This window comes from Suillus subalutaceus, assembly GCF_016647625.1.
Source record: "Suillus subalutaceus strain FC151 chromosome Unknown DFJ58scaffold_70, whole genome shotgun sequence".
Taxonomy (NCBI): domain Eukaryota; kingdom Fungi; phylum Basidiomycota; class Agaricomycetes; order Boletales; family Suillaceae; genus Suillus; species Suillus subalutaceus.
The window spans coordinates 56-16,532 of record NW_024540319.1 but is presented as its reverse complement, the minus strand read 5'-3'; the positions used below and the strand labels follow the sequence as shown (position 1 = coordinate 16,532).

At 48.2% G+C, this 16,477-nt stretch overlaps 9 protein-coding genes across 9 annotated transcripts; 1 reads left to right on the top strand and 8 right to left on the bottom strand.

The window, feature by feature from the left end:
- Positions 1-225: 225 nt before the first annotated feature.
- Positions 226-2,458, bottom strand: DFJ58DRAFT_793675 (glycoside hydrolase family 5 protein). Its single transcript, XM_041390423.1, has 8 exons — positions 2,203-2,458; positions 1,955-2,148; positions 1,751-1,898; positions 1,638-1,699; positions 889-1,603; positions 614-835; positions 387-478; positions 226-335 (listed from the first exon to the last, which is right to left on the bottom strand). Exons 1-7 carry the CDS (start codon positions 2,339-2,341, stop codon positions 417-419), a joined length of 1,542 nt encoding a protein of 513 aa, XP_041242690.1. The 5' UTR covers positions 2,342-2,458; the 3' UTR covers positions 226-335; positions 387-416.
- A 1,492-nt stretch (positions 2,459-3,950) lies between these two features.
- Positions 3,951-5,070, top strand: DFJ58DRAFT_662070 (uncharacterized protein; the record flags this gene model as incomplete). The annotated part of the gene is made up of 3 exons (XM_041382274.1): positions 3,951-4,242; positions 4,301-4,471; positions 4,520-5,070. 3 exons carry the CDS (start codon positions 3,951-3,953, stop codon positions 5,068-5,070), a joined length of 1,014 nt encoding a protein of 337 aa, XP_041242689.1.
- Positions 5,071-5,395: 325 nt separating this feature from the next.
- DFJ58DRAFT_716809 (uncharacterized protein) lies at positions 5,396-6,109 on the bottom strand (the record flags this gene model as incomplete). The annotated part of the gene is made up of 4 exons (XM_041384267.1): positions 5,396-5,540; positions 5,591-5,718; positions 5,776-5,906; positions 5,962-6,109. The coding sequence occupies 4 exons, from the start codon at positions 6,107-6,109 to the stop codon at positions 5,396-5,398; spliced, it is 552 nt and encodes a 183-aa protein (XP_041242688.1).
- Positions 6,110-6,969: 860 nt separating this feature from the next.
- Positions 6,970-8,564, bottom strand: DFJ58DRAFT_685196 (uncharacterized protein). Its single transcript, XM_041383294.1, has 3 exons — positions 8,515-8,564; positions 7,867-8,464; positions 6,970-7,809 (listed from the first exon to the last, which is right to left on the bottom strand). Exons 2-3 carry the CDS (start codon positions 8,075-8,077, stop codon positions 7,322-7,324), a joined length of 699 nt encoding a protein of 232 aa, XP_041242687.1. The 5' UTR covers positions 8,078-8,464; positions 8,515-8,564; the 3' UTR covers positions 6,970-7,321.
- A 16-nt stretch (positions 8,565-8,580) lies between these two features.
- DFJ58DRAFT_793661 (uncharacterized protein) lies at positions 8,581-8,924 on the bottom strand. The gene has a single exon (XM_041390422.1). The coding sequence runs from the start codon at positions 8,899-8,901 to the stop codon at positions 8,665-8,667; it is 237 nt and encodes a 78-aa protein (XP_041242686.1). The 5' UTR covers positions 8,902-8,924; the 3' UTR covers positions 8,581-8,664.
- A 2,116-nt stretch (positions 8,925-11,040) lies between these two features.
- Positions 11,041-11,344, bottom strand: DFJ58DRAFT_793660 (uncharacterized protein). The gene has a single exon (XM_041390421.1). It carries the CDS (start codon positions 11,284-11,286, stop codon positions 11,122-11,124), a length of 165 nt encoding a protein of 54 aa, XP_041242685.1. The 5' UTR covers positions 11,287-11,344; the 3' UTR covers positions 11,041-11,121.
- Positions 11,345-12,231: 887 nt separating this feature from the next.
- DFJ58DRAFT_914695 (uncharacterized protein) lies at positions 12,232-13,584 on the bottom strand (the record flags this gene model as incomplete). The annotated part of the gene is made up of 9 exons (XM_041395401.1): positions 12,232-12,369; positions 12,437-12,456; positions 12,526-12,549; positions 12,606-12,620; positions 12,674-12,700; positions 12,762-12,933; positions 13,019-13,093; positions 13,144-13,160; positions 13,395-13,584. The coding sequence occupies 9 exons, from the start codon at positions 13,582-13,584 to the stop codon at positions 12,232-12,234; spliced, it is 678 nt and encodes a 225-aa protein (XP_041242684.1).
- A 449-nt stretch (positions 13,585-14,033) lies between these two features.
- On the bottom strand, positions 14,034-15,022 carry DFJ58DRAFT_441752 (uncharacterized protein). The gene is made up of 4 exons (XM_041380428.1): positions 14,913-15,022; positions 14,690-14,845; positions 14,454-14,624; positions 14,034-14,394 (listed from the first exon to the last, which is right to left on the bottom strand). The coding sequence occupies exons 2-4, from the start codon at positions 14,823-14,825 to the stop codon at positions 14,075-14,077; spliced, it is 627 nt and encodes a 208-aa protein (XP_041242683.1). The 5' UTR covers positions 14,826-14,845; positions 14,913-15,022; the 3' UTR covers positions 14,034-14,074.
- Positions 14,925-16,151, bottom strand: DFJ58DRAFT_662081 (uncharacterized protein; the record flags this gene model as incomplete). Its single annotated transcript, XM_041382275.1, has 4 exons — positions 14,925-15,293; positions 15,347-15,502; positions 15,581-15,885; positions 15,959-16,151. Coding segments are annotated over 4 exons (1,023 nt in total), but the record flags the coding sequence as incomplete, so codon positions are not given.
- Positions 16,152-16,477: the final 326 nt, after the last annotated feature.

Here is a 16,477-nt window from a genome sequence, read left to right as displayed (position 1 = left end):
GAGAAAACGTTCGCATTCTTGTGGGGATAGGAGCACTCACGGAAGCTTGTAATTACCGCGCTCGTCCTCGTTGAAGGGGCGCGATAGACTGGATGCAGAACTAGAGGAACAGGAAGAAGCTACGGTCTGATGGAGCACGTCTTCTAAGTTCTTCCAGCACTTTCCTTGACAGCTGCATCGCAGGTTAACATAAAGGGGCAAGAACTCATCCAAGCCAGGCCACTAGCTGTGTCCACTTCAGAAGATCTTTACGTCTGCGATGATTAACAGCAATTGAATATGTCGACATTATCATACACGAGGACATGGGCATGCAAAGATATGGATTGTCTGTTCTAGAAGCAAATCGTTAAAAGCTAAAGTCCCTATTAGGCGAGGCAACATACCATGGAGATCTTACACCTGACACGTGAAAATCAACAGTAGTGATGCTGAAAATCGTGCTTCGCAGCATCTACCCCTTGCCTAAATCCATGCTCTGAAATATGTTAGGAATAGAGCCACTCAATCTGCGATATCACAGATGGACGTATCGAGATAGCGGGTATGTCGTGCTACCGGCCGAGAAGCGGCAAAAGCCAGAAGAGGAAACCACCTTGAATAGTACACTCACCGAACTCCCAAATGTTGCTGCTGCGCCCGTTTTCACGAATATGGTCCTGCGCCTTCCTCTTCGCAATGCAGCCCTTGAATCCCAGTTCTGAGACGGTGGGCTGGCCCGCGCGATCGAAGGTGAAGAAGTCATAAGCCGCGACCCACCCCTGATCGAAGCCGGCTTCAAAACGCCAATGCTCATAATAACTAGGAAAACGGGCCCAGTAAGATACATGTTGGCCTTGAAAAACAAAATTAGGGACAATGTGGCGGCTGTGGAATCGCTGAACTCACCCAAGGCTACATTTCTAGCGGTCACCTTTCTAGCGTTTATGTTGGCACTGAGTCCAACATAATCCTCTACTGGAACCATGCCCACGACTTCGGGAAAGACACCATTTTCAACTGCGTCTCGGAAAGACCATCCTTGATCTCCAGGCAACTCTTTTTTGTATGTCCAAAAGAATGATCCAGCACAGTACAGCTCGAACAGGTCAAGTTGAGCTCGAATGTAAGATGCTCTTTCCTGATGTTCATCCGCTGTACCTTGTAGAGAGCCTGGATTCAAAGCTCCAGACCACTCGCCAACTATGAGCCCACTTCCTGATTCTGCGAGCTTCTCTGAAACGCGGGAGAACATTTGCGGAAATGGGGCATTCCGATCAGTAAGGGACGCAGTATGCTGCGCTGCTGATGTTGAGATGTCGCTCCACGTGAAACACCGGTACAGATGATGGTCGATGCAAGTCAGCGCCAAGGAAGACGGTAAGCGTGCGATGAAATCGGCATATTGATCAGTCATCCAGCAATCTGATATGTAGATTGGGAAACCAGAGTCTATATTTCTTATCTCTTGGATTGCCTCCTTGTACCAATCGTAGAGTGCTTCGTGTGAAGAGGGTTGAGGTTCGTTGAGAAGCTGTACACCGACTATATTGTCGAATTCGGGTTCATGTGCCCGCAAAGCGATAAGTTGTGTGACCAGGACGCGGAGAGCGCGAATGGCCAGCTGCATGTTAAAATTTGCTGTTGAAAAACGATACTACCGGGGATGACGTTCCTGAATGCGAATCTTTATTCTGTTTACCAGGAGCCGCGTGAAGGTCTGAAATTTGCAAGTGAGAAATAAAATATGTCCACTTAACGAACGACACACCAAATAGCACCCCAATTCCAAAGCTCTGGGCAGTGATCACCGCGGCAACAAGTCTGCTCCATGCTCCTTCAAAAACATGTTGAAGACCATCGAAGTCAGTTCGAGTAAGGATAGACGGGTCCAGTGCACAGATATGATAATATCCGATCTGTTCAAGGCAGCATGAGATGATGCTGTTGTACTATTACAAGAAAGTGTGCGCACTGGGATCCGCACAGTGTTGATTCCCCTTGCCGCGAGCGATTCAAAATCGCTGGAGGTGATCCAAGAATCCCAATGTTGCTCTAGAACTTGCTTCGCACGTAGACCCTTGGCAACGTCCAGATCACTTTGTCCGCTGCCGGCGGTGCTTTGAAATGGTGATTCTGATAACCACCGCTCTAAAACGAACCACGATCCTGAATCACGCTTAGCTCGCTTTGACTCGGATAATGGATTCAATTTGAGCTTACCAAGATTAACTCCGCGTTGCTTGCGATATCGGTAAAGGTATTGCTGACGGCTTTCTTGTAGTGCTTCTTGAAGACCAGGTCCTGATTCGGTCTTGCTGCCACGTCTCTGGTGTCTCAACCTAGAGATAAAGCTCCGCATGTTATGCGTCTGCAGGGCTTATCAGTTTTTGAATATTCGGGCCGCAAATTGTAGGTCAACATATGTTGGTCAATGTCCAACTGACAAAATGACTAAACATTAAACAGGCGTGTTTGGCAAAGGCTTCTGATCCAAACAGTGACAAGTTTCATAAGATCTATTAACACTGTCAGTACAGCACCATATGGTAACTATAACTAACAATCTCGTAATATATTGCTGCGTCGCACTTTTGTATGTAGCTGATTCTGCACAGGTATTTCCAGGAACTGCTTCATATTGACGGTCATGTTACTGCCAGAGGTATGCTTGATTAGCACGTTTATTCTGCCAGTCTGTTGATTTCTACTCATCAACTACCGATCTCGGAGTCTCGGACCCTGTGGCCAACCTGTGGGATATTCCAAGTAGACATCAAGACCTCAAAAGTTTAATCTTGTTTCTGTTTGCTCCTCCTGTTCTCCTGCCCCCTGATGGGGCGCATACCTTTGACTTCTGCGCAGAGAAAGTAATATACTTCTTTGGCTCATACAACCTGCGCCCGCCACCTACAGGCTTTCACTCTCAAGGAAACTCGAGTTTGAAAGGAACATTGTGGTGTAATCACACTGGATCGTCCAACCGGAAATAGTTCATTTCGCTAACATGGTGAATTCATTTCTCCTTAGCGACGAGGCCTGTCCCTCTTTTCTTTCTCCTTACTCTTTTTCCTAAGCGCCACACGGTCTAGACCCGATTCTCGGTTGGCGATTCAAGCGAACGCTTGGCGTGTTCTTTGCCGCGACTGCAGTTCATGGCGGGTTTGGTAAGACTTCTTGCGCGCCGCTTGTACCTATTTAGGGTGACCATGCGCCATGAAGCGTGCTGCCTTTGCTATCTTTCGGCGGACCGAGTAACTCTGGCGCAAGCACTACACCGGACATGTCGAATTTTCCTCCCCGGTGGTAAATGCCTTTTCTAGTCTCTATAGGCTACTGTGCTATCTACAGCGATAAAGATGTACCGCCGCGCCCTTTCCATAAAAGGAAAACACGCGGCTTACATGCGTCCTGGATGTCGTGAACGGAATCACGGATTGACATCAAACCTCATGGTTCGAATTTGCAATCGAGATAGTATAGCATATTGAACCGCGTCGCCACTAGCTGTTCCTACTCGTTCCGAACTTTACTCAAACTTCTCACCAGAAGACTCAAAGCCATGTTATATTGTAAATTCCCTCTATTGGTCATGCTTCATTACTCACGGACTTTCCGGACAGCATCTAAGACGTGATCATTGATCCACCGCACTCACTTCACTATGCGTTTTTGGACGACAGATCTTTTATTGCAATCTCCTCTCGGCATTGAATTCCATATTTGTCATCCAATACCACGTCCACGGCTTTTCTAGGGGTCCTCTTACTTCATGTAAGTATTTTCGCTAGGATATGTCTAGATCCCACAGCTGATCCGATACAGGCATAACGGCTAGCCTGTGCGCTTATAAGAGCCCGACCGAACACAAACTTTTCCTGCCGAGCCTTTCATACATCCTCTTGGTTCAGTACCTCGAGCAACGACCTTTGTCTATCACTTCTCACTCACTTCACGAACAAAAAGTCATAATGACCTCCTACTTTCGTTCCATCTTTGGTGGAGGCCAATCTCCTAGTCATGACCACAAGTCCTCGCGCTCACGTTCTAACCCTGCAAGCTTCTTCTATGGACCACCAGCTGGTTCAAGTTCCTCTTCACGCTTAAAGACAAAACGAAGCAATAGCTTCGGTGCCACAACTGCTCCATCTCCACTGCGATATACCACGTTTGACGCTGCCAGAGACATGAGATACGGTACTCCGTCGACAGCTGAGAAGGTCCCGCTCTACAGGCGTGCCAGCTACAAGTCGTCCGAACATCGTACGTCTTCTATCTTCTGCGGTCAACGAGCGCATTTGAAATTGACATCCACGTCAAGTCGGGCATTATCCTTTGTATAATTATGCGCCTCCCGTCTCTTATGGTACATCTTCCCGCACCAGTTCGAGTTCTTCTTCGGGTCTTCCGAGCTACGATAGACGGCCTTCTATGCAACAGCGTCATACTTGGCAAAGTAATATCTCACCTGCGAATGGATCGGCCAACTCATGTAAGCCTCTTAAAATAGGTGTGGGATTAGCTATCTAACAGCGCACAGATATGGGAATGGATCCACATGGGAGACGCGCACCTGCACTACATATGCATCCACTCTTTGCCTCTACTCGACTTCACTCCGCGCCCATAAATTACGACGTCACGTTTGCCCCTGCGCCGCGAACGGTTCTCGACCGTACAACGCATACACCTGTCGATGCCCATACGTTATCACAACCAGCGACAGACCCGCCAACTCCAGCATCATCCCGTATCTTGTTGCGATCAGATAAGTTCCCGTGGCCCGTAGTTGTCGGGTCCAGAAATGGACGCTCCCCAGATATCACCAATCTTGACCTTCTTCACTCATTATATGAGACGCTTCTTACAAGAGTCACGCCACAGGAGTGGGAGGCTCTCGGTACTGGAAGCAGGGCGCAACGGAAAGTTACGCAAGCGTACGAACAGCGGTGTACCAGGTTGGGAGGTGGATGGGAAGGCGGAGTCCGACGAGTGGATTGGCTGCATGGGAAGACTCGTTTGATCGGAATTGAAGTGGAAAGGAATGGACCCGGCGCCGGCTCCGGAAAACTCGTGTTTGGCAGGGCTTGAGGCCGGGATTTTCAACTTTTACGATCGACAGCAACCGAGGCTGGTTCTGGTTTTCTTCTTGATATCCCCGTATACCTGAGAAACCTCTCGCGGCGTATGCATAGACGTCGTTAGCATCTCTGTGGACTTCATGATTATAGTATACTTAGGCATCAGGCATATGTATCAATTTATTACACGACCTCTTTATGATTTTGTATACTGGCTGTAACGGCTTGGGCATATAGGGATACATTGCGAATAGAATTGCAAATGTTGGTAGAAGTGTCAGTTGGGCTACAAATGTGAATGAAATAGTTGAAAATAGATTAATGACGTTTCCGTCTTAGGAGCAGCTCACTCCGTCGAAGTCATATGTGCCAGGAACAGCAACAGGACAGCCAGCTTTGTCGTTATGTGAATTGCAGTTGACCTGATCATTTTCGGATGCGCAACAACGAAGGCAGAAACGATTGGCAGAAGGCTCGACCCTGGTGAACAGTCAGGAGTGAATTGGAAGTGATGCAAAAACAGAACGAACTGCTCAATGAAGCTTGCGCCGTATCCCCCATAGGCGCACTTCGCACCGTTGGGAAATCGGACGTCCATCTGACCTCCTGCGTCATCTTGCGCAAAGTGGAACTTGCCGGGGTCCAAGCAGCCGGTGATCTAGCCCGTTCATTAGTGCTGAGGAAGAGGTAGACAGTTAAATTTAACTCCACTGACCTGTATATAGGACCCATCGCTCGCCTCCGAGATAATGGCGCCAGTAACGAAGCCTGCTGGAAATGTATTCTGGCAGTCAGATCCATTGGTACAATACGCCACCGCGTCACTCTCAGCATCTGATATAAGCTCTAAGGGAGAACAGCGTGGTCAAGTGTACAATGAAAATACAAAGGAGAGACACACCTCCATTTGTTGCAGGAAGTAAAAGTGCAAAATCAGTCACGCTGGTTATATGCACGGTAGTCGAGACAGACGAAGGACCTGTAGGCTGGGGCGTCGGCGCAGCGTTTGCTCGAGAATGTCGGGCTGGGGTACTAGACTCGGATGCCATGCGAGATCGTCTTCGGAGGCGGGCGACCTGTTTCGCGCCTGTTTTGCGAGAGCGATGCTGAGGTTTCTTATCCTGTAAGATTGTTCTCGTGGCGAGCGTCTCGTTGTGCCGTTGATCTGCAGGTATCGAATTGGCCACGAGATCTTGGTATCTGTTCGAAGACCGCCGGGCACCTGCCAGTATGACGTGCGCGAGTACAATGAAAAGATTGAATGATAAAAACATGTTTATAATTTTTACTGGTTTGTGGGCGAGGTAGGGATGTATGTTTGTACAAGGTGGAAGTTGGTTGAAACGTCGAAAATGGCACCATGGTGGCGCGAACGCGCTGACGCGAATACGAATCACGTCACGTGAAGTTATTTTTTTCACTAGGTAGTGACTAGCGAGTCCCTTCGATATCATTGTCAACATGGGTGTCCCGGGGGAAGACAGGGGCTGGATTCCATCAGAAATGAAGTCGTTAAATATCCGCTTCGGAACTTCGAGTACGGATGTAACCTTATATTGAGCACCTGATACAATGGAGCGTAGCGCTAGTAGCATCAATTAATTTGAAGTTGCTACTATTGGGCTGATGTCAACAGGAAGCCACAAGGAGGGTATCACGGTCAGACCACATATGATATGGAATGACCTCACAAAAAGTGCGCGGCTTCCACTTGTTTTTTAATTCGAGGGTCATTGCTGTAGTATTTGTTCACCTCATTACTGTGCTGACAGGAGGCGAACGTGTCATCGAAATGGTCAGGTTAAGTTCGAGCGGCGCCCCTGATGAATGATGGACGCAATCACCTGTCAATGGTAACGGACAAACTCTGGCGAATCAAGATTTTTTCATTCCACCAGTAACGTCAAAGTTGAATATCAAGTATGAATACACTGTATTGCGGTGGAGATTGAGTGAACATGGTAAATAAAATTACAAGTGTCCTGGTATATGAGTGCAATTTATCCGAACTATTCCGGTACATGAATCAAAAAAAAAACATTGCGGACAGAGATAGAGCAAGATAGCGATAAAACAAATTAGGGGCTGTCGAATATGGATGCGAAGAAGTGAGCGGTGACGGCAAATTACCAAGTAAAGTTAGAGCCGGCAGTGTTGAGTGATGAGATCCGACTAAAGTCCATCGGAACTGAGCTGGATATACCCAGATGCAATGTGCCGAAAGATAAGGAACAGCCAAGGCGACCCGCGCATGACGAGGATCAAACGTTCTGGGCGAAGTGAATTTCCCAGCTGTCTGTGCCATCTCGAGCTCTGGCAAGGCCAGAGAAGAAAACTTTAGGACCCAAAAAGTCAACGCGTTTCACCCCCTGCGCATGCTCCCGCGGGTCAGCGCGGGATCTGGCCCTGAAAGAATCAACAGCAGCATTGACCACGCGGGAAGATCTTTGCATCTCGTGCGAAGCAACACTCCGGTTGAACATTTCACGTATCATGGCAAGGACGTTGTTCACAGTGACGCCACGAGGGTTCACAACCTCTATCGTCCAAGCGGAAAGCTCAGTGATAGTTATGATCATATGAGAGACTGGCGGTTGTACCGCAAGCTCCTGAAGCATAGTAGGCGGACAGCCTGGTCGCAGTTGCACATGTGCTAGGTCTCGTGTGATGTTAAATCTCAAATTGGGACCATGACTTAAGAGCGAGTGCAAAACTATGAATGAAGAGTGGGACGTGGAAGAATGTTGGTCTAACAACAATAGATGTGAGATCTGCGTAAATTGTGAACGAAAGAAGGATTGCATACATGACATAGGAGATTGGTGTGAGGCCGCATTGGGGTGTGGGAGTGATACTGGATGGAGAAGCGGCGTATTGGGGATCGGGGATGGGGACGATGCCGGGAGCGCAGACCAATGGCCTTGGAAGGCCTGGCTAGTGGAGCCAGATTGTGCATTGTGCACAGCCCAGGACCTGTGACGGGATGAGGAGGCAGGGAAGCCAATCTGGTAGTTCATCGTGTTAGATTGGAGTCAGGGAGATTGGGCAAGTCAGAAGGAATATAGGCGGGGGTTATTAGACCTGGAGATGCGCAGTACGCTGGGTGACTCGACTGTCATGCTGCGTGTCTTTTATAGCTCACCAAGGAACCTCGGGAAGTTACTTGTAGACTTCTCGCGCCCATCGTGGGTCGGGAACTAATTGGGGATCGCTGCGCACGAGTGATATGGGCGGGACAGCGAACATCGTTGGATATGGTGAGTTCGAACAAGAACTTGAGAATAGACGCCGAATCTTTGGCGGGAATTCTAATTATGGCCATGGGGCGGAACCGCTGACCCATAAAAGGCAGGCGTCGGGAAATGCGCGCTGATGGCGGTCTCACGGGACACGTTGAGAAGGCACTGTGGTGGATGTTGAGAGGTGATAACTGTTATCGATGGCATCTATTCACCCACTGATCATCGATGACCCTAGACTCACAAGTCTCTGCGCTGCAATGTGGTTGAACCGGATCTCACGCATGAATAAGGTTACTCTAATATTATATGAGTGATAAGATATCCGTTTGAGGATGATCGCGTCGGTATGTCAGTGTAGGATGTCAACACTGCTTGCATCGCCTCCCACTGGCAGTCACCAAGTTCCATGGAAGCGTGTTTCGCGGGACGCCCGCGCTTTTTCCCTTCATTACCACTCTGGGTGCCACGGATCCTGGTATCGATCGCCTGTCCTGATCTCTGCTGTGCAAGATGCTTAATTTCAGGGAACTCAGAGGTAGCTTGGGCTCGCAGTCAAGCCGCGCTTTCAGCACGGTGAATAAGGCAGCTAGGAGGCCCATAGCCTTCGTTATACTGGTCGGACGCTTTGGAAGGCGGAGAGTCCGATCATGGGGCGTCCATCTTCCATAACATTGAAGCGCTGTTTGTCTTATCCAAATGCCGGCGATGCCCAAACTTTTTCCAGGGAGGATAGGGCCTGCACGAGAAGGTGTGACACATGGCATATCATCACCTTGTAGATATCAACGGCTGAGAAGAACGTGACCCAATTGAGGTAAGTCATCCATCCCTAGCTTAAAGGCAAAAAGGCTCCGTGTCCATAGGTTGGCGATCTGCAGCGCGAGTGCAGCTCGATAGCGATCTTCTTCGGCAACTAAGTAGCGTAACTTTTTGTGCACCGAGATGAGATAACGCGCCTTGACATCATATTGTCTACCAGATGGTCCATTGCGACAATGAGAAGGTGCAAGTAGTCGACACCAGAGGACTGCACGACCCAGTTTATGCGTGATGACATGTAATCTGAACCAAAATTTGCCGGAAGAAGCTCCTTTGATAGAGCAGCTGTGATTTCGTATCCGAAAGCTGGAGTTCGTGGTTAATCAGAAAGCGCGACCTCTTCCAGCTTGTTAAATACGAAGCTTTCCGTTCCACCAAACCAGAATTTCCTTCCAAATAAATCCGTGCGATGCGTATTCTTGCCACGTACAAATTTTCTGCGAGGCGTTGAGCTTGATCGGGCAGCATACCGGCATTGGACTGTAGAGGGAGGAGGACCGCATGACGCATCCCAGCACCATAGGTTTGGGAATAGTTGAACACCTTTGCTTGGTCACGAGAGATGCCCAGAATGCTCGCTGTCTTTGAATGAAGATCTGTTCCTGCAGCTTTGGTGCCTTCAAGAGTCATCCACCCAAGAGCCGTGGCACCGTGTATTACAAACTGTGCGTCGCTCATACGGCTCAAAATCCACAGCTCTTCTGAGTCCACATCCGCGCCGACGATGACATACCCATGGGTGCGCGCATCATGGCCTTGAGCTCTGAGCCAACGCGGTTTTTCTTCGCGTTGCTCGCTGTGAGCCACGTCCTCGCGTCACAGTGCCCATTGTAATCACCTGAGGAAGGATGATACCCCATTTCCGGGGTTCGTCCGAAGGTTCAGGTGGTTCGAAGTGTAGACCTAGCGCTCCCCGCTGCCAGACTAGCATCTGATTTAAGATGTGGTCACCCAATAGCTGCACTGCGCGTTCATGTACAATGCATCCTTCGTCTCGTCGCCAGGGCTCGTGAGCGTCCCATCTTGTGCATATTCCATGAACGTTTTCCCGAGCGGACTGCCCACGTTCGCCTTCTCCGAGTCCCCAGCTTTATGCGGTAATTGATAGAAGACAAAACCGCCCTTCAAGCGCATATCTTGTAGGGTGTCATCCGTAGGATCATAGAAATCAAGCTAAGAAAAAAGGCATGTTCCCGGGAGTAGAAGAGTGGCTAGGCTTGCCAGGACAAACGAAGGAAAATGGGGCCAATGCGATTCCATACTGTGACATCCAGCGTGCAGGGAGTCATGTCTTTCTTGGGCTTTGCGAGATCCCAGTACCACTTCGGCCAAAATACCTTTGGTTTGGGTACCTTAGGAATGGACTTCTTACGTCGGGGGGAAGAATTGAGAACAGTCGATGGGCATGCTGCAGAAGGCTCTGCTCGAGATCAGCACGGAGACGTCGCAGTTCTCGTTTGATTTCATCGTCCTCCTGGTCGTGTTTAAACTCCACATCACACATAAGTTCCATGACGGCCTCGACTGCTTCAGCACTGACGCACTTTCTGGGTCTCCTTGGATTTGCAGTGCTTCATCCAAGCTGGTCTTTGATGGGAAAATATTCCTTCACTGCAACGTGCAGAGCCATCATATCGAGGAAGCGGGACTGAGTTCCATGTAAGCTGTACTCCTCCAGAATGCGCGCTCGGTCGTAGCAGACGTTGTGACCAACGACTATGCGCGGGGAAGTGTATCCACCAAGAGAACGAGGTGTTGTTGCTCAACCAATTCCCAAGCAACCAGGGCGATATTCAACTGTACCAGGCATTCTTTAAGGCAGCACATGCCATGATCACGTAAGGATGATATGTGGGCATGACTCGGATTTCTACGTCAAGTGCGAGCGCTTCTTCCGCATTCCCTTCGTGCTGTGGGAACTGGACATGCTCGCTGTAGCTCAAACCATCAACAAGGAAGTAATATTTCGTCCATCTCGATTGAATGGCCCAATGATCGGTTTATGGAGGAAGTTCGTTGGCCGCAAAATCGTTCGCAATGTTTAGCCATGCAGACTGGCTGCCAATTCTATGGAAATGCTCATCGATATTTGAGCCCAGGAGGGGTGGGAGGGTGAAGCCGACATCAGGAAGAACAGAGCCTTGTTTGGGGTCCAGTTCACGCATTTCTAGATCATCTGCTTCTGTGTAATACGAACGAATACTTTCGATGGTCCTGGAAAAGAGAAGTCGCGAAATATTTGCGAATGCAGTTCCCGAGGAAGGAGCTGGATTCCAATCTCATGCAAGTTGCGCTTGACTGTCCAATATAATTGGTTGTAGGAGAATAGAATTGAAGCCGCAACATTACGCACCTTTTCGGACTACCGTGGCGTCACGTTCTCTTTCTCTTCCCCATTTCACGTCAGCTCCCCGTATGACAGGTCGCGCGGTTGTACATGGCTATAATGTCTCTTCTGCTTCTGAACGAGTGCAGCTGCTCGAGCAGAGGTCTGCAAGTGTCGAGCTGACCCACTGGGTTTCTGCACAAGGTTTGGCATCCGTGAGTGGTTCCGGACCTTCCGGTTAGCATTCAGGTCGGACTTGCGCTACTAGATGTCGCGCAGGCAAATTTCGTGCCGATGGAATGAGCGATGTGGCCCGGGTCTAGAGATTTATGCTAATTTTTTCTTTTCATACGAGGAACTTCTCAATGTAGTGCCCAGTCGCTGGTCACGGTTACTTTTGAACCATATCATCGGTGGCATTAGCATAAACAAACATGTTGAGTTCAAATCCCCTTATAATGTGACAGGCAAAGTTATCGCAAAATGAACGGGACAAAAATATTGTGGTCTGTGTGCTTGAGTCGAGATGGTCAGTGAGTGGTGAGCGGATCCTACGATGGGACTGCAGGTGAGTGGGAGGACGTGGAGAACGGAGAGGCAATCCTCGGTCCAATCGAGACTGGGTACAAAAAGGTGTTTGCAGTCGTCTACTCGCCAGCCATTGCAACTGGTGGACACGACGAGACCTGGTATACCGAGAACTCAAAGATGCCTACGTTGCCTGTTCGCATGGACGGAATCTATAGAAGGGGTAGACTGAGCAGTAAGTTACAATTAGATGAAATTAGCAGGGGAAGTTTTTCCTGATGGAGGTGTTCGGAACTTCAAGAATATATTCACCGCAAACGAGCGCAGTACAATGTACATAGATAAAAACTTCCTCGAACTTTGTAGTTATTGGACCAATGACAGTCTTGATGATCTGCAAGACTTGGATTTCCGAGTCAGAAGGACGACTCAGACAACTGCCAGCGGTCTGAAAGACATACTAGTGCTTCCATAACCTTGGCTAGAGTTATTCTAGAATGATTTTAAGAAAGAGTCAAAACTCAATGCTGTACTCTTGAATAGTACATACCTTCGGAGTCGTCAAGATCAGGGTCTATGCGGCACCTCTCGTTAGACAAAACACAAGAATACAGTGGAATCGAAACGTACACACGGCACCCGCGTCTATGCGACTCTCGTTAGATAAAACACAAGAATACAGTGGAAACGAAACGTACACCGAATGAAGCTGCGCCCCTCAAGATCTATGTCGTCAACATATTAGTATACTAACTGTTCAAAAGAATGTCAGTGCGAGGCAACTACCTTTAGTCTCGATCTCAGGGGTGCGTGCAATGACTATGCTGCGACGCGCTGACGCAGTGGGTACTGCTGCTGTCGTCTGCAGGAGAGCGATGGAGACGAGCACAAGTGACAAAAATCCTTTCATGACTGCTAGATGCCACGGCGAAGTGATTGTTGGAGCTTTAGTGGGGTGCTGAGTGTACTTCGATTCAAGGAATGCTGGTTTTATATCGTTACAAGCTCGATTATCAGACTCACCTGCCGTCTTGCTGACTCACTGACTCAGGCCTTTCTGTTTCGTGTACGATTTCGATTTGTTCAGGTAATTCATTTTTCCATTTGTCTGTCTTAAACTTCAAGTTTGCAATACAATACACTGATGAAGTGAGCAACTCCGACATACCGTGACTTGCGTGCATCCTGAACGTTAAATAGTGACGCGGATGCGTCAATTCCTGTTTGACGTGTGAGTGTCTCTGTACCATTAATGTGTCATCTGGTCAATGGCTTTTTACCCAACTGTCTGATGAGTCCGCATATGATCTCGTCACCAACTTGAATCGTTCGCATAGGGAATATGATTTTACTGCCAGCAATTGTCAGACCACTTAGCACTCCAAATCCAGGTGAATGAAGGGAGGAACTTCCACATACCGTGAGTTGCGTGCATCCTGAACAGCCACACATCTTTGTCAATTCCTGTTTCATGTGTGACTGTAGCGTCATGCATTTGCATATTCAATTTCAGCTTAAGGTTTGAACGAAACCGTGCAGAAGTGCTGTGGTAGTTGATCCTTCTATATGAGGGGCTCCGCTGGAGAAACTTAAACAAATAGTTCAACATGGTGAAATTCGAGTGGTCGAATCAGTAAAGGAAATTTCCCGTCTTCATCCTCTGGAATATTTTGTGCTGGATTGTATGCATGTGTAGTGGTTGGTTCTGAGTATGAAATTTGAATATCATCCAAACTGGGATTTCGCTTGCGTAGGCTTCGGTGCGCCCTGGTGCGCCCTGTCAAAACATTCGAGTGAAACAACTAAATGGGCGCTTTGCAACCTATAAGCAATATATTCAGTAAGCGGTTCTTGGATACACGACAGATTTTCACGGTATCATGGTATACGTTATCCTTCGAAATATCTTGCTGGATTTTAATGTGCTATGTACAATACTTGCTTGTGCCATGATCATGTTCGAGCGGTATATCCGTGACTGTGTACCTGCGCGCCACGAGCAAGGCAAGAAGTGGTGAAGAGCACTACGTATATACGACAAAGCCCGAAAGACCTTGACTAACCTACGGTGTTGTGTAGCTAGTACTCCACTCCTACACCTAGGTCCCTTTCTGCAATGCCATCTGTTGCTCTTGTTGCTCTTCCCACCACAAGGGACCATTCTGATTTTCTATGATATAGTCATAAAGCTGCGACCAGTCCCGACAAACATGTGTCACGTTCAAACCATCTGTGCCTGTCATCGATCCATCAGGGTCGGTGACAAGTGGATCGAGAGTAATATCAGCATTGCAAAGAATGCCTTGCCGCAATATATTCATGCAATGACCACTGTGCCCGTTGGGCCCAAAAATGAGGGCTAGCCGGATCATTTGCAGGCAGTGAATTTGGTGAAACATGGATATCCCAAATAGCCGTCCTGGCACAATTTGTGAATGGTGAATGCCTGACACACGATATAGGTGATGATTATAATACCATCTGGTCCCAGCCGTACAAATCCGTGACCGTGTGGAAAACGATCAAGCGATTTCCATTCCGACCAGGCCCTCTCGTCTGATGTACCATAATGGTCCGAACTGTTGAATTTCAATGCAACAGTGTCCAGGCGGAGGGGTAATTCTGTTGGATAATCCTCGCCAATATAAGCTGCGTTGAATATGGGTGAAATTGAACTACTATGGCCGCCAGTGCCAGTGAAAATAACGACATACAGTACTGCCTATCATCAAGCGACGCAGGTTGCAAGCGCAACATAGTAAGAATGTTCAATAAAATGCTGATGATCAAAGCACTAGGCCAAAATATCCGCAGAATTTCTGAGGTTCGACGTGTGAAGCTGTTAAGCATTGCTGGATGCGACCTGCGACCTGAGAAGAAGTTTTGGTCACTTGTTTACTGACAAGAACGAATAATCTCGAGGGAGATATAACTGACGAGTGCATCAAACTACGTGGCACCTTGCTTTGCTTTATTGTGTGCTTTTTGAAATTTGACCATACATCGATCAGAGCAAGGGAGAGATGTGTAAAAGATCGGAGCCGGACCGTCATCTGCATACGGTACCACCCTAGTTCGTCCGACACCCGGATAAGTAACTGGATATGTCAACAATTGCATGGTGTCAGGGGACTCGGAAGTAGGGATGGCTGGGGCTTGATGGGGCTTGATGATAACTTTACAGACTAGGGAAACAGCAATGTTGGCATTGGCGGCGATTTCTCGGGCAAGTACAGCACATCGAGGTTTTATTGCGGACTTAACAAGATATGGGACAGAGGAATGCTGAGAAAACGTTTGCAGGCGCGGCAGAGTAACCTACAGATTCTATTCGTGAGACAATATACATGCGTGTCACGTTTTCGAGCCACGATGCAATGGAACGAACCACATCGCTCTGGTGTAAGAGGCATTTCGAGCCATAATTCCGGCGCGATATTGGAACCGTCCATAGACTGAAAGTCTGTGTCCGGACGAAAAAGAATGGGAACTTCCAGCCTGTAACCTGAGTAGTAAGTATCTGAAGGCTAGTGGTGCCTGGCATTCGATAACGCACATCCCGCTGGTCTCCGACATATCTGTGGGCTCCCATACGCTGTAGTAACACGACAAGACATTTCAGCCTTCTCTACAACAGACAGGCCTCCTCGCCTGCTATCGCAAGGCATAAAACAGAAGGTGGGAGGTATCTCGTCACCTGGTCGACTACCGTGAGTAATTCCGAAGCTGAATTCGCATGATCTAGGCGCAGGGCCATTCAAATTCGAGTCACTGGGAAGTTGTGGTACCCTAAACATGTCGCAAAAAACAGAAAGTGGGTCAAGGAGAGGTAAGATAAGAATAACGGCAGAGAACGATAAGAATATATACTTGTATTTCGAAGTTTTAGATCCCTGGCCAGATTCGTCGTCTAGATCCTCCTTTACAGAACCCTAACACCTTCGATCTACAATAGCAACAGTTATTGAGTTCACGTGTACGACCCCATCGCATTAGACTTACAGATATGTTCAGCCGACCGTTTTGTAAGCAGTTAAGATCTAGAATAACTTTGCCTTCAACTTTGTCATTGTCTCCGAAGACTGGACAAGAGACCATTCCACCAAGCCCGACCTGCTTGACCTTTTCAATAGAGGGGCTATATAGTTGCATATTTAGAAATAATGAGCTGTGCGTACCGGTCAATGTCCGATCCCCTGGTTCACACGACTGGACTTGTGACACTCACCGGAAGCTGGATACGTGACAGTGTGAATGAAGACGACTGTCGAGCCCCGTGGTCTGCACGAAGCTCGATGACAGTGGCAATGTCATCCAAACATGTGTCGTCCAAGTGATCTGCACAGAAGCTGGAAGATAAGCTATTGTATTACCTATTCTACTTGTCAAATTTGAGTTCACAAAGAGCATCAGTTGAACGGCGCACCTGAGCGATCATAGCAGGGGAACGAAAGGAGACACTGTTTAGAAAATAAGGCATTATGACAGGTTGAAAATATACC